The following is a 20959-nucleotide window of genomic DNA, read 5'->3' as shown; positions in this document are numbered from 1 at the left end:
AGTGTTTCCTTCAGTAACATTTCTAAAGACCTGTTTATTATATAATATGCTTTTGATATCATTTAGGTATTAGGGATTATTAGATTTAGAATTATTTTAGGAAAGATTATACAGTCAGTAATGAAATACCTGTTGTGTGTGCTTGTGTTATACAGAGAATGAACATTGCTCTAAGAGCATTTTTGGTCATAGCGGACAGCCTGCAACAGAAGGACGGTGAGCCACCCATGCCCAACACCGGCGCTACACTGCCTTCAGGAAACACCCTGAAGAAGAAGAAGACCTACCTGAGCAAGACTCTAACAGAAGAGCAGGCTAAGCTCATTGGTGAGTGTTCAGTTCATACACAGGTAATAGAGTGTAAGGTTTGTGTCTGTGGCCAGTGTATACACTAAAAAATGTGGCCAATAGTATGTAAACACCTGACTATCACACTCATATGTGGTTCTTCCCAAAACTGTGCTACATATTTGGAAGCCCAAAATTGTATAGAATGTCTTTGAATGACGTAGCATTATAAATTACTGTCACTGGAACTAAGAGGCCCAAACATGTTCTAGCATGGCAGTGTACACAAAACTGAGGTCAGGGTTTGCTTCAGTTTGAGTGGAAAAACTTGAGTGGCCTGCACATCATTGTTTGATTGTACAGTTTTTGTTATTAAAATAGAAGAGTAAAGAAGAATTAAAGCTAGAAATGTATTGTATAGCTTTTTCATGGCTATGTGCATTGATGTTATTCATCAGATTTTAACTGCACTTGCCTGAATCAGGTTTTTGAGTGTGTGTGTGTGTGTGTTATTGTGTACTGTAACTGTGCACCTTTGTGGGTTTTACAATCTTCATAAGTCAATAAAACACATAATTTCCGATATTGCCTTTTAATTTAATGTGTTTGGGTATGTGTTTTTTATCATAAAGTTAATGTTGTTGGGGTTTTACCCTTTTTAGGTATGGCACTGTACTACTCACAGGTCAGGAAGGCCATTGATAACATTCTGCGGCATTTGGATAAAGAGGTGGGACGCTGCATGATGCTTACAAATGTGCTGATGCTCAACAAAGAACCAGAGGACATGATCACGTAAGTTTCACCTGTAGTTGAGGGTGTTGTTACAAACAGGGTATCTGAATGTTATACTGTAAACTCTGAAGATGACACTGTGTTACACCTAAGCCTAACATATAAGCTTAAGTTTAAACCAAATCTAAGACCAAGTTTATTCTGCAAGCATCCTAATCCTAATCATGAAAGTGACAGTTGAATACACATTTCAGTTTGTCCTTTGTGGTTATTTACAAGTTTCCAGTGCTCTAGTTTCATCCTGGTTGGATCAAGCTTCAGTTGAATGGCTTTTAAAAGTCAGAGTATCCCCTTTCATGACCTGGTATTTACCTGTGTGTAAATGTGTGGGTGACAAGAAAACTGACAAGTAGACTGATCTCTCTCTCTCTCTCTCTCTCTCTCTCTCTCTCTCTCTCTCTCTCTCTCGCTCTCTCCCTCTGTGTCCTCTCTGACTTTGTTTTTCTCAGTGGTGAGAGGAAGCCGAAGATTGACCTGTTCAGGACGTGTGTGGCAGCCATTCCCCGCATCCTTCCAGACGGCATGTCAAAACCTGAACTTATTGACCTGCTAGCAAGGTGAGAAAACTTGTACTGCCTCCAAAGTAAGGCTGAAAAATCCTGCTAAAGATTCAATATACAAACAAAATAGCAAAAATATTTAACCTTGATAAAAATAACAGTAATATGAGAAAACAAAGAAAGGGCACACATTGGGTAAGCATAGAAAAAGAAACAGGTAAGTGGGTGTAGAGCCAGCAGTTTGATTACTGAACAGTTTGATTACTGAACTTATTGAAATGACAGAACATTGCAAATAAATTAATTCACAATATAATAGACAATCTGGTCATTATTAAATTTATTGACGTTTCATTACAATTACTATTCATCTTTTCAATTATCTCTTCTTTTACTTTTCTTCTTCTTCTGATTATTATTATTATTATTATTATTATTATTATTATTATTATTATTATTATTATCGTTATTTTGTTTTACTCTTTCTTGTATACAATGCTGCCATGGTGAGTAGTTTCAAATAGCTCTGTGTGTGTGTGTGTGTGTGTGTGTGTGTGTGTGTGTGTGTGTGTGTGTGTAATGTTATTTAGGCTGACAGTCCACATGGACATTGAGCTTCGTCTAATTGCCCAGAACTCTCTCCAGAGTCTGTTGTTGGACTTCTCTGATTGGCGAGAGGATGTTCTGTTTGGTTACACAAACTTCCTGCTGCGGGAGGTGCAGGACACACAGCAAGGGCTGCAGGACACTTCAGTGAAATTGCTGCTGCAGCTGCTCACCCAATGGAGACTGGCACTACAGGCTCCAGGCAAGCGCTCAGCAGAGGTAATACTGTAATTATCAGTGATAACACGTTAGATCATGCAGTACTAACTCAGCACTGAAAAGAAATATTCACACTGCCAATACATTACAACTACATGGTCTGTACATGGTGAAGCAAACATTTCTTCAAAAAAGTTACTTTAAATGCTAAGTTATGTTTTTTTATTGTCTGACCATAAAACACAGCATGGTACCAATCATTTTTATTTAACTGCCATTGTTCTACACACAGGTTGATTTATATATATAATGAAAACGGTGGTGAACTCTGTGACAGGGCAGGAGAGGAGTTCCTTCCCTCCTCATCTACCACAGCATTCTCCTCAGGGTCTGGTTGAACCACTTGACCAAGCCAGGGTTTGTCTGTGGGTGGTAGACAGACATCATCAGATGTTTACCCTGCAACATACGACACACATACACCATTAGCCGAGATGTAAAAGGCATACCTTGGTTCGTGAGGATGTCCTTTGGTATCCCTATTAGATCTCTCGTAATGTTGCAGAAAGTGGACTTCCAAAGTTGGACCACCTTGGGGTACCTAGTCCACAATCACCAGGATGTACACTTGTCCTTGGGCTGACTTCAGTAGTGGCCCGACCAGGTCTATGCCCACACACCCGTAAGCAGGATTAGGGGCACTGGTGCAGGCTTCTGAGGGGCTATCTGCTGGCACTGGGGGGCACTGACTGCAGAGTCGCTGAATCTGTGCATCCACCCCTGCCACCCCATCCGGTCCTTGAGTATCTCAAGTGTTCTGGGCCCTCAGGTGGTTACCCAGCAAATGGGTCACAGGTAGACCCAGGGGAAGAAATACCTATTTACCAACATTACCTAGCCACATTTGGCTCCCTCCTCTTCTCACTGAGGGTGAGTAGTGACAGCGGCACTCCTGATCAGAGGTGGGTAGAGTAGACAAAAATTGTACTCAAGTAGAAGTACTGTTACTTCAGAATAATATGACTCAAGTAAAACTAAAAAGTAGACATCCAAATAATTACTTGAATAAGAGTAAAAAAGTACTTGGTGAAAAAACTACTCAAGTACTGAGTAACTGTTGAGTAACGTCTGATTTATTTTTTAACACGACAACAATCAGACAGACAAAAATACAAAATAATCTTTAGGCAAATTATGGCTCATCCAATCAATAAAATAAATTAAAATTAATTAATTACAAAATAGCTTAAATTAAAATAATTCAGGTAAATTCAAGTACTTAATAAATATTTTATTTATTTTACTTAAAATAAATAAAATAATAATAAATAAAAAATAAATATGCACAAGTAACACAAATTTCCAAACCTTTATACTTTTTTACCAGGCAGAACTAGAACGAGGCAGCCCATAAATTCTCATAAACTGTGTTTGTGTGTCTCCAGTGACAGAACAACAGAAGGAAACACACACACATTTAATTTCTTTTGTGTTGTGATTGTTGCACATTTGATGCCTTGATGAAAGGGCAATAATAATGAAAGACATCTCTACTCCTTTAATTAATTTCAGGAAGCCTCTAGTACTTTCCTTAGTTTCAGGTAAGCTAAAGCTTCTGGTTGCAAAGCTGTTTTTGTTTCTCAAAATATCTTCCTTCATGTTCATTAGAACAAAGAAATTTATACAGGTTTGTAACAACATGAGAGTGAGTAAATGATGACAGAAAACTATCCCTTTAAATATGTGTGTTCGGCGCTGCAAGAAACGACACGTCTGATGTCATCTGTTTGTCGGCTCTTGCGGCGCTGAGTAAAGTTGAACACGTAAAAAAACTCGAAACAGCTGAACTCGACAAAACTGCTCTGTGTACTGTAGGCCTGCGCCTCGTCCATTAATCCAATAGTATATAGCAGAAAAAGTTCTCCCTTACTTCTCAGCGTAAGAAATACAAGGTGTGAACTGACTGAAATGCGTGTCTCACGGTGAAGACTTGAGAGCTCTGTCATATGTAACCTAAAAGACAAACATGCGCCTATCTGCTTTGGCAGACACAGAAGACACCTCATAATGTACAGTAGCTGCTCTCTTGCACTTCTACTAAGGTAAACATGCTTCCAATATGAGGCCGGGGTGTGGGTTTTCCTCCTCGTTTGTGTCTGCATTGCCGACGGTTGATTCTGACATGTTTGTGTTGCTAACTAAATCGTTCCCCCGCAGAGATTGATTATGGTAACGTGACGAGACTGCACAACTACGTTTGATTGGTGAAACAGTCACGTGGTAGAGCCTTAGCGGAAGTTTCTCTATCTGTCAAAATAAAACATTAAAATTGATGCGTAGAAAAAAAAGAAAAGTAACGAGATCATTGTAGCCTAATGTAGCGGAGTAAGAGTACAGTTTCTTCTTCACAAATCTACTCAAGTAAAAGTAAAAAGTATAGTGATTTAAAACTACTCCTAGAAGTATAATTTTTTCAAAAACTAACAAAAATGTAACTCGTTACTACCCACCTCTGCTCCTGATTGGTGCTGCTGGTGCTGCCCAAGCTCCGCCTAGGAGAGGCAATACCGGCGCTGTCCCTGGTGCTGAATAGGCACCGTTTCTTCAGCACTTCCACTGGCTAAGGAACGCTTACCGGTCTTTTGTAAGCGGTTGTTGACAGACCTGCCACTTCTATATATATATATATATATATAAAATATGTGTGTGTGTGTGTGTGTGTATTGAATTTGTACATATGTACTTTCAGGCAGGAGGAAGCTCCAGGCTGCCAGTGGAACGCAGCCCTCACTCAACTGTGCTGCACGCCGTTGAGGGTTTGGCCCTCCTTCTGCTCTGTTCTTGCCAGACGAGCACACGCAAACTTGCAGTGACTGTCCTCCGAGAGATCCGCTTGCTTTTTACAGCCATTGGCCAGGCAGAGGTAACTTCTTTTTTCAGTTTGTTTTGAGTTCTTTTTCAAAGAGCCAGTAATGATGTGTAAGTCTTAACTGAAAAACATTATTGATTAATGGGCCTAAATAAGTGACATTGTACCGATCATTGTATACAATGTAGCATATACTCCAGACAAGATCAAATTTGTCATCATTAACTAGCCTTATCTTATCGCTTTGCTTTCAGGATGACGATAAGCCAATGATCGAGGTGATGGACCAGCTCAGCCCCATAGTTCTTGACAGCTTTGTCCATGTGGCCGTGTCTGATTCAGTAAGCACTCTGTATTGACACAAATTTGTATTTATAGGTGTGTGTTTACAGTAGCAGCTTATTTCGTCTCTGTAGTTCTGTTTTATATTCAGCAATACATGTCCTACTTACCAAGACCTTAGTCTGAGCACATATATCAATTAAGGGACACTTTTCCACCAATGTCAAATGATGTCTGCTTTCATCCAGGCTAATGTCAATCATTTTTGTTATTATGATGTAAAATTAAAAATGTTCTGCTCTCTATGACTTTGTGTATCTTCAGGCTACACTGCCACTGAGTCACCATGTGGACCTACAGTGGCTGGTGGAATGGAATGCGCGTTTGGTCAACAGCAACTATGATGTTAAGAGCCCCTCTCATGTGTGGATTTTTGCCCAGTCAGTAAAGGATCCCTGGGTTCTGTGTCTTTACAGTTTTCTCCGGCAGGAACATCTGCCAAAACACTGTCCCATGGCTCTGAGCTATGCCTGGCCATATGCCTTCACACGTCTGCAGTTGCTTATGCCCCTAGTAGACCCCAAGTGAGTTAGCAAACAATCTGTATGCCAGTTTTTTAAACATAAAATTAAATATATTTTTATTCTGTTTTGGTTAAGCTATCTGTATAGCTTAGCCCATTAATTCATGTCTAATTCATGTCTCATTCAAGAAATAAATACTAGTATAAACCTTTTTAAATGATAAAATTTAGCTAAATTATACACAGTTCATAACTGGTATTCGGTTATTCAGAGAAATTCTAATAATTCTCATATGAAGAGAAGTATATCTGATTACACAGGTATATCTGATCCTTTGTTTCATAAACACTATATTAAATTGTAAATCTTGAATTAATTAATTCTAAATGGATACATTTGAATGAGCTGGCAATACATTGTACAGGTATGTCTTGTTGGAAGTCAAAACATAATAGAGATTCTGCCTTTTCTGTATTGAAATAATGAGGAAAACAGGCAAATCCAAATCTGTTGATTAATCACATCAATTTAATCAAACCGACCATTACTTTTTCCTATGTCCTCTTGCAGTAGTCCAGTGTATGCCAAAAAGACAAGCACAGCCGGGCCCACTGATAGCTACGTGACCCTGTGGAGGAACTACCTAATTTTGTGCCTGGGTGTAGCCAAGCCGAGTATCATGAGCCCAGGTCACCTGAGGGCCTCCACCCCTGAGATTATGGCTACTACTCCTGATGGCAGCGTCACATATGATAACAAGGTACATACACCACGTGGTATGACCGTTTGATGTTTTTATCATAAACTCTAGTGGAGAATGCATACCATTGAGCATTGATAGCAAAGGCCTCCACGTAAGATTTGGTATTGTTTTAAATAACTGCTTGCCGAGTAGGAATTGAAAACATCCAAGGAATTAAAGACCATCTATTTCAGTTATGTCAAGTCTGAAAATACAACAATACATACATCAGATGTATAGGATCAAGAGATTAGTTATGAACAATGTATGTGGGTGTGTTTGTATATGTGTAAGCAGGTGATTGGAACTCCCTCAGTTGCCTGGCTTCTCAAGCAGTTGGTTCCCCTCATGCGCCTTGAGAGCATTGAGCTCACAGAGTCTTTAGTGCTGGGCTTTGGCCGGACTAACTCCCTTGTATTCAGGTAACACGTGCATAAGCACATTAAACTGGAAAGTTTGTGTATAAACTGGTGATAAAGCATGTAGTCACTCAGACAAAGTATGCATGTTTAATTTTATGGCATTTGGCAGACACCATTTTCCAGAGCTTCATGCATTTTATCTTATAATTGCTGCTATTTATGTTTAGGGAGCTAGTGGAGGAATTACATCCACTCATGAAAGAAGCATTAGAACGAAGACCAGAGGTAAGCTTTATTGAAATATAAAGTTTTAATATTATATTGTTTGCTAGTTGGCAATGATTATGCTCCATATGCATATTATATCTTCTTTTCTTCCCTCGAAAGAATAAGAAGCGTCGGGAAAGGAGAGATCTTCTGAGGCTGCAGCTGCTTCGTATTTTTGAACTGTTAGCTGACTCAGGGGTCATCAGTGACAGGTGGGCCGCACATACTGAACTGACACCAGTCCTTGTAGTTTCTCTCATTTCTCTCAGTTTTGATTAAGAAAAACAGATCTAACATTAAACAACACATTGCATTCTACAGCACTAATGGTGCATTAGAGAGGGATTCTCTGGCTCTGGGTGCTCTCTTCCTGGAGTATGTGGATCTGACACGCATGCTCCTGGAGGCAGAGAATGATAAAGAGATGGAGATCCTGAAGGATATCAGAGCTCATTTCAGTGGCATGGTGGCCAACCTCATCCAGTGTGTGCCAGGTATCAACAGTGACACTGTAATATCTGTTTATGTTGTTTGTGTCCAAAACCAAAATTGTACATTATACATTTATTTATATCTATCTATATCTACAGTATCTTATATATTTTTTATTATTATTGTTGTTGTTATTATTAATAATAATAATAATAATAATAATAATAATAATAATATGTACTGTCAAATCAGAGGGCCTGTTTATTTGCTGTATCCTTTTTTCTATCACTCTTTATCTAGTGCACCACAGGCGATTCCTATTTCCCCAGCAGAGTCTGCGCCATCACCTCTTCATTTTATTCAGCCAATGGGCTGGTCCCTTCAGTGTCATGTTCACTCCTCTGGACCGTTACAGTGACCGCAACCACCAGATCACACGCTACCAGTACTGCGCTTTAAAGGTGAAGAAAGCGCAGTTTTCATTTCATGTTGTAATTTTTTCAGTCAATTAGTTCTGTCCCAACAGAGCTGTTTAGCTCAAATTCTATCCCTCAATAGTAAGTCACACACCGTTGCTTACAAATATAGGAAAGACAAATATTTTCATTGCAATGAAATTCTTCACAGACTTCACAAAATCAGCTCCTTAAAGGGCATTAGATTGCATTGGTGAAGTGAAATGAATGTATTGTAGTATGACACAACACACTACCATTACTGTACAAGTAAAGTAAAGACTTTTTCTGCTGAATTGTTAGGACGTAGTGTGCAGTGTCATTAGTTAGATGGTAGGGAAATGTGGGGATGAGCAGTGAAGGTATTTAACCATGACATGTACCTAACATGGTGATTGTGTTACTGTTTGTGTGGTTTTTTCCTCCCAGGCTATGTCCGCTGTGTTATGTTGTGGGCCTGTCTTTGATAATGTGGGTTTGTCTACTGACGGCTATCTCTACAAGTGGCTAGACAATATCCTTGGTTGCCATGATCTGCGAGTAAGACTGTGTTTGCTATATTCTATGTCCGGTTATCATCATTTGGTGTCATTTGAACCGCATGCTTTATTTAGAAACCTCAATTCCTCATTTGTGTCTGACTTATTAGTCTTTGTCCCATGCTGCAGGTGCATCGACTGGGCTGTGAGGTAGTCATTCTCCTGCTAGAGCTGAACCCAGATCAATCAAACCTGTTTAACTGGGCAGTGGATCGCTGCTTCACCGGCTCTTACCAGCTGGCCTCAGGCTGCTTTAAGGCCATTGCCACAGTGTGTGGGAGCAGGTAGGGAAATCTTAATGCCTAAGTATGCTATGTGTAAGTGAACATATTTAGGATATTTATGTTAATAGTAGACAGTTAATATTATTACCATGGAGAGATGAGCACTCTTATGGTGTTTCAAACAGTGTTATAATACACTTTTGTATTGATGTATATGAAAATAAGAAATTTTTTTCTTTTTCTTTCCTTAGAAACTATCCATGTGATCTTGTTACCCTGCTGAACTTGGTACTTTTTAAATCCTCTGACACCAGCCGAGAGATATATGAAATCTCCATGCAGCTTATGCAGGTATGAGACAGGAATTTTCTGTAATAATCATTTTACAATATAAGATACTTAAAACACTAAATGCATATGTTTTCAATATAATGACATTTTCTTTATTGTGTTCAATTAAATAAAATTGTCTGTATATGTTTTATAGATACAGATGAAAAAATAAATCCAGAAGAATGATAACAAATTAAATTGTTTTTCTTACTTCTTTTGCTGTGTTGCACAGGTTCTAGAGGCCAAGCTGTCTGTGTACTCTACAAGAATTGTGGGCCAAAAGTTGGGGAACATCTTGTATGGCACCCACGGCCCTTTGCCTCCTCTTTACAGTGTGTCCCTCTCACAGCTCTCTAATCAGCTTGCCTGCATGTACCCAGAGCTCACTCTCCCCCTCTTCTCAGGTACTGTTTGTTTTTTGTTTTTCAGAGCAGAAGCACTGAGTATTAATTGTGAAAGAAGGATCTTGCACCACCTTACTACACCACCTTACTTTTTTCCTTTTTTTGATTCATACACAGAGGTCAGCCAGAGGTTTCCTACCACTCATCCCAATGGTAGACAGATAATGCTTACCTACCTGCTCCCTTGGCTGAACAACATTGAGCTGGTAGATACGGGTCTGCTACCCCCTGCCTCCAGCCCCTGCACACCAGAGGAGGAAGGGCAAAAGCATGCAGATGGCTTGGGCCTCTCACACCCACTTAGAGGCAGTGGCTGGGGATCCCTGCAGGCCACTTCTCTCATTCTCAATAACCTCATGTACATGACTGCTAAGGTACTGGGCTTTTACTGTTAATATTATCCAACATTTCCTTGGTTTTACTGTATCATGTCAGAGATGGTCACGGATTCCATGGAGCATTACATAAAGCTACTTAGCTGCTAACAGATGGTCTAGAAAATATTCGATTAAAAAAACTATTATTTCAGTGTTCCACTTTCTCTAGAAGTGGAACAATGTCTCAAACAGAATGTAAGAGCTAGTGGAAATTAGCATCAAAAATGTTGTATCATGAAAGCCACTTGAAAGTAAATATAACCTCTTGTTATTTGCTTTTGTGCTGTCCTTTTACTTTCATTTCAAAATCCATTTTATGTTGTGTTTTCTTCTTCTAAGTATGGTGACGAACTTCCAGGCCCAGAGATGGAAAATGCATGGAATGCTCTAGTGACCAATGAGAAATGGAGCAACAATCTGAGGATCACGCTGCAGTTCCTTATTAGTCTGTGTGGAGTCAGCAGTGACACCACACTACTAACTTATGTAAGGACACACAAAAAGTCTTACTGTCTCAATCTGTCTTACTTTGTGATGGATTTTTTGTGTTTTTGCTTTGTTTTGTTTTCTGCCAACAAAAAACGTCAACAGAACATCAGAATGTTTTTCTTTCTTTTTGGGACCGTTGGTTGAAATTGTGATCCATTTTGTAGAACCGGACACAAAGATCACAGTGTCAAACATTCAGATCTTATAAGCCTGTGTTTTCTGTCTGGCTCTAGATTAAGAAAGTAGTGATCTATCTGTGTCGTAACAACACGATTCAGACCATGGAGGAGCTGTTGTTTGAACTTCAGCAGACTGATCCAGTGAATCCTGTAGTGCTGCACTGTGATAACCCACCATTCTACCGCTTTGCTGCCAGCAGTAAGATCTCTGCTGTGGCCTCAGGTGACCATAGATCAAAAATGAAAAAAAAGAATCACTGCTCTTCATTCAATGCTCATTATCTGTTTTTTTTTTTGTTATTCTGATCTTTGCTTTGTTATATGTTTGATAAAGGTACAACATCCAGCAGCAACACTGTTGTTGCAGGGCAGGAAAACATCCAAGACACGGATGAGGTGAAGATCACTCGAGAGAATGAGGAGAGGTAACTGTGCCCATAGACTGAGATTGAGCTTCTCGTACTAAAACCTATCTAGGATACAGTTTTAAAGTAGTTCCTTTCTTGCAAATACATTTTTTTGTGCTTTGTGTGAATTTATTACTGATGTTTGCATGTGTTTGTTTTCGTGTGTGTCTGTAGGTTTAGCAAAGCTGCACGGGCACATAACCGGCTAGAATCACGTTACAGTAACAGCTCTGGAGGCTCCTATGATGAGGAGAAAAGTCAGTACATCATTATCATTAACCTCTCATCTTTGAAAGCTCTGATTTAAGATTTCACAAATTTTAGCTACTACTGGCTGTTTAGTATGGGGAAGTAAATCCAAATTGCATGCACAGAGCATCCGGCTTTTCAGATGTTTTTATGTGTGTATGATTAATGTTCTGTGATCATGTAACAGTGGGGAGCCAGTGACAGTTGGGTGAAGGTGCAGATTAGCTTGGGGATTGTCATAAGATGTTGTCATATGCTATCAGACAAAGCAGTACTAGGAGAACCCACACTTGCTCATGAAGAAGATACTTCTCACACGAAAACCAAAACCAGAAACTGGCATCTTAATGCTATCAATATCAATATCCTGATATAAAGCTAATAGCTTATTCCTGAATGAAAGATCTAAGGTTTTATCAATGTGATCACTTTTTGATAATTTAATAATGCTTTTAACATTGAATTGTCAGCCTTCACAATTTCACTTAATCCAACACTCGTGGTATTTTTCACTCCAGATTTCTTCCAGCTGATTTTCTTGCAAGAGAACTGTTTTATGCATGTTTGTGTGTACACTGTGTGTGTTTGCCCAGTGTGTTTGTGTTTGGCCGGCATACCTGGTGTGGCTGCTCAGAGAGACCATTCTGGAGATGAATAATATGCTGCTGGTGGCACAGCAAACATGCTTTGGAGGACTAGTGGTACTTTGTATGACTAGGACTATGTAAAGTGGCAGAAGCTGTCGATTTATTCAGATCGTATTATTCAAATATACATTATTTCAGAACGGTAGAACACAAGTGCTCCTACAACATGGTATTAACTGTTACTGTCTTTCAATTAACTAGTCTAATTGCAGTCTAAACTAGTTTGCCTCTAGGCACTTCATTTAGTATGCATAATCATTTTAGTAAACCATTAAATTATTAATCATATTTAATTATATATGAGGCCATTTTTTTTCTGAGATAAAGAGAAATTCCAAATTATTAAAGTAAGTAATTGACCACATGGGTTGGAATTTTACCTGCTGTGATGTGATGGTCTGTGCAGATGATCCTCTTCCCCCATATGCTGGGTGGCTACTCAGTGTTTTGGAGAGTAACCGGCCTCAGCCTTTGCCGATGCCAATTAATGGAGGTTGCTGGGCTCCGCTAGTGGACTACCTGCCTGAAACCATCACACCAAGAGGACCTCTCCACAGGTAACAAAGTAGCTCCTGTAGCTCCTCCTGAGTCTCATTATTGCTACTTACAGTGTACTGGTTTGTGTACACAACTTTTAGACACATTTAAAAATGTACAATAATACGATAATGATGCAGAGTCTTATTAGGCCTAGTATGTGAACATTGATATTTTCTTTCAGTTTCTAGACAAATGCTTTCATAGTTTTAAAACACTGGTTTTCTTTTTCGAGTACAAACCCAGCACTGATTTTCTACTGCTAAGAAAACGATGAGATTTTGCAGTAGGCTCAGGTCAGGCACTGTTTATTTTATAAAAGTGCAGCAGTGCTAAAAGCATTCAGTGGTGAGTGAGTGTATGTTAGGTCAGCTTTTTTTGGAGCAACTGTCTATGTGGAGATTTCATCATTATATTATAACCTTATAGAATTTCAATTCAGTTTATTTGTATAGCGCTTTTACCAATTCACATTGTCTCAAGGCAGCTTTACAGAAGTATAGAAACAGAAGAGAAATAAAGAAATAAATATATATAATAATAAGAAGAAAAATAAGAAGAAAAATAAATAAATGAATACATACATCAAGCTGTAGGTGAGGGCAGCAAGGAAAAACTCCTTGAGAGGAAGCAGACTCAGAAGGGAACCCATCCTCATTTGGGTGACACTGGATAGTAAATAATGTAAATGTAAATTGTGTCATTTCTACGACAGTTTATAATAGTGCAACCGAGAGCTCCTGAGGAACTGATGGGTCAGTGCAAACTCTGGGTTCACCATAGACTCAAAGCTTCCTTCCTCTCAATGTCTTCAAATGATTGCTGATAAAGACCAGACCTTACAACTGACTGGTGCAACATTGGTTCAAAGAAGGCATGACAGTCTAATGGCAGCCTTATCCACAGCAGTCCCATGAGTGGCAAAGAGAGAGAGTGAGAGAGAGAGAGAGAGAGAGAGAGAGAGAGACTTGTTAGGTAGTTATGACAAACCTGAGCGACTTGCAAGGGTTCACCATTCGCTCTATGCCCATGAACCCTCCAGATCTACTCCTTTACCTAAGAAAAGCTATTCTTAAAAAGCTAAACTAAACAAATATGTTTTTAGCCTAGACTTAAACACTGAGACTGTGTCTGAGTACCGAACACTAATTGGAACGCTGTTAAATAACTGTGGGGCTCTGTAAGAAAAAGATCTGCTGTAGCCTTTTGTAGGTACTACCGACTAGTCTGCACCTTTTGATTGAGGTAGGCATGAAGGATCATAAAAAAACAAAAGATCTCTCAGGTACTGTGGAGGGAGACCATAAACTTGAAGAAACATATTTACCCCCAAAATCGGAAAAACTTTTCCATTTTTTAGCTTAGCTTTTAAATACTTAAGCATGAGAGTAGATTTGTATGTAGGCAAAGCATTATTTAACAATAGCAGTAATGTGTGTTTGTGTGTGGGCATACTATTTTTGGACATACTATTTTGACTAATACAAAAAGCACATATGGTCAATAATATATACCCTTATTGCCATTTTTCAACAGTCATTTTAACCAACAGTGTTTCCATGGCATTAAAAATGAAAAGAATTCATGTGTTTTTCTTTTTTGTAATATATTTTATATTACATATTTTTTGTTAGATTTTAATGTAATGTTTGGATATATTACAAAAAGAGATACGGCTGTAGCAAATGAACTCATGGGGGTTTTGATGTATGTATTGGTAGGTGTAATATAGCGGTGATCTTCATGACAGAGATGGTGGTGGACCACAGTGTGCGAGAGGACTGGGCTCTGCATCTGCCCCTCCTGCTGCATGCCCTCTTCCTCGGTAATACCACATCACTCTTACACCTGCTGCTTTTCTTTCAGTCTTTTCTTTTTTCTGTCTTTATCCCATGCATGTATGTGTCTAGGGCTGAAACGATTCCTCGAGTAATTCGAGTAACTCGATTACAAAAATTATTCGAGGCAAATTCCTCTGCCTCAAAGCCTCTTTAAATTCATTTTAAAGCTCACGTCACGTTCTTGTGCAATTATTGTGTGTGACAACGTGCTTAGGTCAAAGCGGAAGGAGACGCAAAGAGTTAGCGGTCTTTTGATTTGAGGGCGCGGACGCGTGCTAGTGTGGGCTGCAAAATGGAAGGGCGCGATAACAATGTCAATGAGCAAAGAGAAGAAACAAACAGGAGAAAACGACAGAAAATGTCCAAAGAAAACATTGCTTCAAAGCGCAGGGCAAGCCTCAGTTCTGAGCATGTTGATATGCTTACCTTTCTTCATTGCAATCACATGCTCCTTTAAAGACTTTTAAAGCACACACATGTTGAGAGAGAGAGACTTTTATATTCTGATTAATATATATATGCTCAAAGCATATATGCTTAAAGGGAGAGCAGCAACTAGAAAATAAAATAGACCCCCCGTATAACAGCAGAACCATTAATTATACATAGTATTAAATATGCTCACTTACATGTTTTGAAAAATAAATAAATAAATAAATAGAGAGAGAGAGGGAGGGAGAGAGAGAAGAAAAAAACAAATACATGAAGATACAAGATTTATAACGTAAACTGGTACACGGGTTCCGGTTAGGTGGAGTCGGGGTTGGAGGAGGGAGTTTAAATCGCAGCAGCAGTGATGCACTAGAAAGCGGCTCAATGAATGGGAATTTAAAGGGTCGTCATGAACAGCTGATTATCAGTTGATGCATTCTTGACGACGTTGCTTGCCTGAACTAACGCAATGCTTGATTTTTCTAAAAAAGGAAACCAATTAGTTGTTCATTTTAAGAGACCCGTCTTATTTTCTCTTGTATATTTAATATTGCTCTTTAATTCAGCGGTAGAATACTTGATTACTAAAATATTCCATAGCTACATCCCTATATGTGTCTAGTGACATATGCATAGATGGAAGGACATAAAGACACCTAATATGTTAAAAAGCCCCATCTGTGGTATTTGTTCACATCAGCCTCTACATTCCCAGCTGTAATTTCAGGCTGCGGGAAAGCTGAATAACACGACGCTGCAATGCCAAAAATGTCAAAAATCTCTGTGGTGAAAAAGGAGGGAACAACAGGGAGGGGAGAGAAATGCCATAGCTTATCTCTTTCAGACTCTTTCTGTCGTCATCACCTGCTGTTTCCATTGCGTTCTCGTTGACAGATTTGTACGGAACTCTTCCTCTGATATTTTATCTGCACTCAAAACTATTGAAGGCATGTTTATCTCAAAGGGGAAAGCATGTCAAAATTTCTCATCTGCACTCACAAGGATTACAAGAATTGAATATGATTTAAAGCAGAATGTTTTTTAATATAGTGTGATTTGGTGTAAATGTTAAATTAAAGTACCCTTTTCGGGTCTCTTGAATTTTTCAGATTCCGTTTTCTCATGACTCAGTAATTCTTTTACTCAACAGATGTATTGAAATTTTTGCACACCTCGCTTCTTGACCTTGGTCATTTTTCTGTTCTTTCAGGTTTAGATCACTACCGGCCCGAGGTTTTTGAGCACAGCAAGCGGCTGCTCCTACATTTGCTCATTGCTCTCTCCTGTAACAACAACTTCCAGGTCATTGCTTCTGTGTTGCTGGTGACCAGAGAGATTGGCGACAGCAAAACACTTACCATTAAATCAAGCTTCCCGCCTGAATACCTGCAAACAGGTACAGAAGCCAATGCAAATCCAAGCAAAGTATAGACATTTCTATATACTGTAGAATAGAAATATAGAAGCTTTACACTTTTAGACAAGAAATAACTTGTTGAAAAAACTAAGATGAACTTGTACTAGCGTGATGAGTAGAGAGGAGTGTGGAGAAGGAAATGAAGGGCTCATGATCTAAACCATACCACTTGTCAAGTATGCTGGAGGCAGTGTTATGTCATGGTCCTGTATGGCTGCCAGTGGAACTGGGTCACTGGGTTTTATTGATGATGTGGAAGATGATAGCAGGATGAATTCTGATTGTATAGAGCTATACTTTCTGCTCAGATTCAGTGAAATGCTGGAAAACAGATAGGACAGCACTTTACAGTACAATTGAGAATGGCCTTAAAAACGCACAGCAAAGGCAACCCAAGACCCTTTTAATGGAACAATCTGAATGTTCTTAAATTGCCAAGTCACTCACCTGAATTAAACCCAATTAAGCATGCATGTATTAGAGAAACAGTAAAATTGCTGGTCTAGTCAAAATAACAGATGTGATTATCGGCTTATTTCAAAATGAGTTATGTTTTCATTAGGGATATTGAATATAATAAATTGCCCCGCTCAGTGACCCAGTGTTTCTACCTCTATCAAAATGGATGTGTGTAAGATATGAGTGTTAAGGAAATATAAGGAAAACAAAGTCTTAGCTGATGATTGATAAAATCGATGCGTTTGTTATGATGAAACCTTATCCTCTTCTTCCCATACAGGTGGTGTAGACTTCCTACGGGAGTGGCAGGCATCTCCTGTGGCAGATTCAGGCATGAGCTCCTCCTCCACCTCTTCCAGTGTGAGCCTGGGGGGCAGTATGGGGAACCTCCCACAGATCACAGCTGAACTTGAGGACTTGGAGGAGTCGCCAACTGAGTCAGAGGAGAAGACCAACAAACTCATTGAGTTCCTCACAACCAGGTATTTCAATTGAGGAAACTATCTAACCATAATATCCGTAATCACATGACTGGTCTGTGACCAGTTTTTCTTTATAAGTTGTATATGGCCAAAGGTTTGTGGAAAATTGAACTGAACATTATAAGTCCCAGTGTAAACAGGGTCATGAGAAGAACCATAACCATGTCTGTCATTCTGTCTGACCTTGGTGGTGGTGGTTTTATGGTGACACAGTGCCTGGAGTACTGTCCTGTCATTACACAGGGCCTTCGGACCTCTATGGTGTCATGAGGACATCACGCCGAAGAACCCTAACTCCAAGAGTGCAGAGCAGCTCAGCAACTTCCTGCGTCATGTTGTATCTGTGTTCAAAGAGTCCAAGTCAGGTACATATTAGTATGCAGGATCTCAGTGTAAACTTGCAGTCACTTTGCTCTTGTATTTTCTTATGTTTGCATTTACGGGGGCATGTGGTAGCCTAGTAGTTAAGGTGTTGAACTACAGATTGCAAGGTTGTGAGCACAAATCCAAGGAGCTGCCAAAGCTGGGCCCCTGAGCAAGGCCCTTAACTCTCAATCACTCAGTTGTATTAAATTGACATAAAATGTAAGTTGCTCTGGAAAAGGGCACCTGTAAATGTCATAAAGTTAAAGTGTTTGAGTGTTACAATTTAAACATTTGTTTAAAAAATGGGGAAAAAAGGACCAGTTGTTATTTGTTTTTTTTAAATCAGCAAATAAAAGAACACTGGTGTAGTTTGAAGGTTTCTGCGTATAAACCTTAGGATGGCAGTTTGTGATGATGTGTGCTTTTGCTTTTGTAGACTTATAAAATGTTGAAAGTTAGTGAGCAAATTTAGAGAGGCTTTTATGTTCACCTGGAATAGAAACACAACATACAACATTGTTTTATATTTAAACATAAAAATCACATATTAAAACTATCCTAGAGACTAAGTCTAATTAGGCTAAACACCAGTGCAGGAGGGTTGACAAACTTAGTGGCTGTCTTCTGTTTCTCTTTAATAGACAATTTATCTGCTTTTAACACTGATTTTCATCTTCTTAAGACTTCCACCTGGAACAACAGTTGAGCGATGTGGCTCTGCAGACGGCTCTATGTAGCTCATCACGCCACTATGCCGGTCGCTCCTTTCAGATCTTCCGAGCCCTCAGACAGCCACTATCTGCCCACGCTGTCTCAGACCTGCTGTCACGCCTGGTCGAAGTGGTGGGAGAGCACGGCGATGAGGTACAGGTGTGTATAGATGTAAATGTGTGTGTGTGTGAATGTGCGTCTTTTGTGTGTGTACCTTAGGTGTCAAAATATTCAGTCTTGTTTTATTGATTGCGCTCTCAGGGCTATGTGATGGAGGTGCTGCTCACTCTGGAGTCAGTGGTGGATAGTTTGGCTGAATGCCTCAAAAACAGTGACCTGATGGCAGCATTGACTAGGTGAGGATTTAGCATTAATACTAATACAGTATGCAAATTTATCAGTAAAGGATTAAAAAAGAGGAGCATGATGATGCACTTACTGAAAATGAATGAATTTTTAAAAGTTTTAAAAGTGTTAATCACATTTCTGTGTTTTTGATTGTTTTGGAATGAAGAAAAGAGATATGGGTATTTAACATTAACACTACTGTCATATATCATATTGGTTCACCTATCCATTCATATCCTCCTTTTATCGCAGATCCTCATCTCCAGACTTTCTGGTGAGTGGGAAGCTCGGCTCCAACCGCAAGAGCACCGGTCAGCTCAACCTGACACAGGATGGTACAGCTGAGCGCAGCAGACATCAGCGGAGTTATTCAGTGCCCAAAAAGTTTGGTGAAAGTGGCGAGCATTCTTCTGACCCTCCTCGCAGTGCTACCCTGGACCGTATTCAGGCCTGCACCCAGCAAGGCTTGGCACGCTCAGTTCGGAGTGCCTCGTCCACTTCCTCTGCCCGCGCAGATGCAAGTGCCAACCCAACAGAGCTAAGCCACGCCAGTCACCCTGCCAACCTCTTAGCCACAGTCTTCTGGGTGGCTGTTTCTCTCATGGAGTCTGACTTCGAATTTGAGTACCAAATGGCTTTGCGATTGGTGCACAAGCTACTGGCACGAGTACCCCTTGAACAGCCCGAGAACCGTGAGCGCCTTGACAAGCTCCAGGCTCAGCTTAGGTGGAGCGGTTTCTCTGGGCTGCAGCAGCTCCTACTTAAAGGCTTTACCTCCCCAGCCACCAACGACCTTACATTGCAGCTCTTCTGTCAGCTTACACCTGTGTCTCGAGTTCCTGTAGTGGACATATCTCAGTCTATAGGTGAACAGATTGTACTAATCAAACCATAATTTATCAGACATTATAAATAATATTTATAAGAATATATGCACAAAAATAGACATCATTGCTGAGTAACAATTAATAACAATGACGACAGCAAAAGCGTTGCTAGAAAAAAAAGTCTGACGCGTTATTCAGTACTTTGTGATGCCTAATACTGTGGTACTATACTGTAGACCCTATGACTTTTGTCTTCTAACTGTCTTTTCTTTTTCTCTTTTTTCTCTCTCTTACTCAGGCTTCCCACTGAACGTGCTTTGTCTGCTGCCTAACATGGTGCAGCACTTTGACTCGCCAACGCAGTTTTGTAAAGAGAGTGCCGAGAGGATAGCTCAGGTCTCACTTATAAAACCTGTTCACTTTAAAGCTGTGGTTTTTTCATCCTTCTATGGCTTCTGTACAATATATTTTAATGGAAAAGTTTTATACTGCCAACTGGTCTACATTGTACTTATTTATGTGTGTCGTTCTTCTCGATGAAGGTTTGTCTGGAGGAGAAGGAGAAGAATGCAAAACTTTCTCACCTGGCTCATGTGATGACTCTGTACAAAACCCGTTCATACACCAGAGACCCATTTTCTTGGGTCAGTGTGGTCTGTCGCTACCTACATGAGGCCTTCTCTGACATCACACTCAGCATGGTCACATACATGGCTGAGGTGAGTGTCGTACATTCAGTTGCATATCTTACTAACCTTTACTAGTCTATAGTCACACATGCAGGGACTCGTGTGTAACAATGACAATGAGTTAAAATACTCCACCATTTCTGGTCATACAGGAAAGAGAAAGACATCACTCTAATCTGCATCAGGTCTACTGTTATTTCTATCCACTTACAGTAAAAACACCATGTAAATGACAAAAAACCAACAGCACGTGCTTTCTGCTGCCTCCAGATCTGTGAATTTTTATCTGGGGAGTGTTGCAACAATAAATTGAGAAAAACATTATTACCCAAATAGATAATTGCATGAATGAGTAGGTGTGAGTAGGTGTGCCGGGGTTCCTAATAACGTGTTCAGTGAGTTTATGCAGATGGTTTATAAAATATACAGATTTGAATCCAGTATTGCCACAGAATATTTGTAGGAGCAAAATACGGGGTCAGAAATGGATGATTCTGGAATATGTCACACTTTCAAGTGATAGTGGTGTCTTCTGTGTCGTAGTTATTGGATAAAGGATTACCCAGCATGCAACAGCCCCTGCTGCAGATCATCTACAGCCTGCTAAGTCACATGGATTTGGCAGCCATTCAGGTCAAAGCCTTCAATGTGGAGGTGCTCAAAACCATCGAGAAGTTTGTACATGTAAGTTGCATCTTCAGAGTGGGTCGAACAATATAAT

The 20959-nt window shown here is 39.7% G+C and overlaps 1 protein-coding gene across 13 annotated transcripts in view; it reads left to right on the top strand.

The window, feature by feature from the left end:
* The window catches only part of fryb (furry homolog b (Drosophila)), a 68915-nt gene that overhangs the window by 31026 nt on the left and 16930 nt on the right, over positions 1-20959 (top strand). For 6 of the 13 annotated variants that reach the window (XM_060896557.1, XM_060896549.1, XM_060896547.1 and 3 more), the window contains exons 15-47: positions 156-327; positions 951-1083; positions 1533-1640; positions 2174-2408; positions 5098-5271; positions 5472-5558; positions 5824-6083; positions 6594-6783; positions 7060-7187; positions 7355-7412; positions 7515-7606; positions 7716-7888; positions 8127-8287; positions 8711-8821; positions 8950-9104; positions 9296-9395; positions 9610-9781; positions 9899-10155; positions 10498-10644; positions 10881-11049; positions 11161-11251; positions 11408-11490; positions 12536-12686; positions 14388-14491; positions 16150-16335; positions 17096-17297; positions 17511-17662; positions 18346-18533; positions 18636-18730; positions 18975-19588; positions 19848-19945; positions 20092-20268; positions 20782-20922. In XM_060896557.1, coding sequence (XP_060752540.1) covers positions 156-327; positions 951-1083; positions 1533-1640; positions 2174-2408; positions 5098-5271; positions 5472-5558; positions 5824-6083; positions 6594-6783; positions 7060-7187; positions 7355-7412; positions 7515-7606; positions 7716-7888; positions 8127-8287; positions 8711-8821; positions 8950-9104; positions 9296-9395; positions 9610-9781; positions 9899-10155; positions 10498-10644; positions 10881-11049; positions 11161-11251; positions 11408-11490; positions 12536-12686; positions 14388-14491; positions 16150-16335; positions 17096-17297; positions 17511-17662; positions 18346-18533; positions 18636-18730; positions 18975-19588; positions 19848-19945; positions 20092-20268; positions 20782-20922 — 5364 coding nt within the window. The remainder of the gene's footprint in view (positions 1-155; positions 328-950; positions 1084-1532; positions 1641-2173; positions 2409-5097; positions 5272-5471; positions 5559-5823; positions 6084-6593; positions 6784-7059; positions 7188-7354; positions 7413-7514; positions 7607-7715; positions 7889-8126; positions 8288-8710; positions 8822-8949; positions 9105-9295; positions 9396-9609; positions 9782-9898; positions 10156-10497; positions 10645-10880; positions 11050-11160; positions 11252-11407; positions 11491-12535; positions 12687-14387; positions 14492-16149; positions 16336-17095; positions 17298-17510; positions 17663-18345; positions 18534-18635; positions 18731-18974; positions 19589-19847; positions 19946-20091; positions 20269-20781; positions 20923-20959) is intronic. The other 7 variants (XM_060896550.1, XM_060896548.1, XM_060896553.1 and 4 more) reach the window with 4 other exon arrangements.

Source organism: Tachysurus vachellii, chromosome 20 (assembly GCF_030014155.1).
Source record: "Tachysurus vachellii isolate PV-2020 chromosome 20, HZAU_Pvac_v1, whole genome shotgun sequence".
NCBI lineage: Eukaryota > Metazoa > Chordata > Actinopteri > Siluriformes > Bagridae > Tachysurus > Tachysurus vachellii.
Note: the sequence above shows the minus strand (reverse complement) of the source record. Positions and strands in the feature narration are given on the sequence as shown.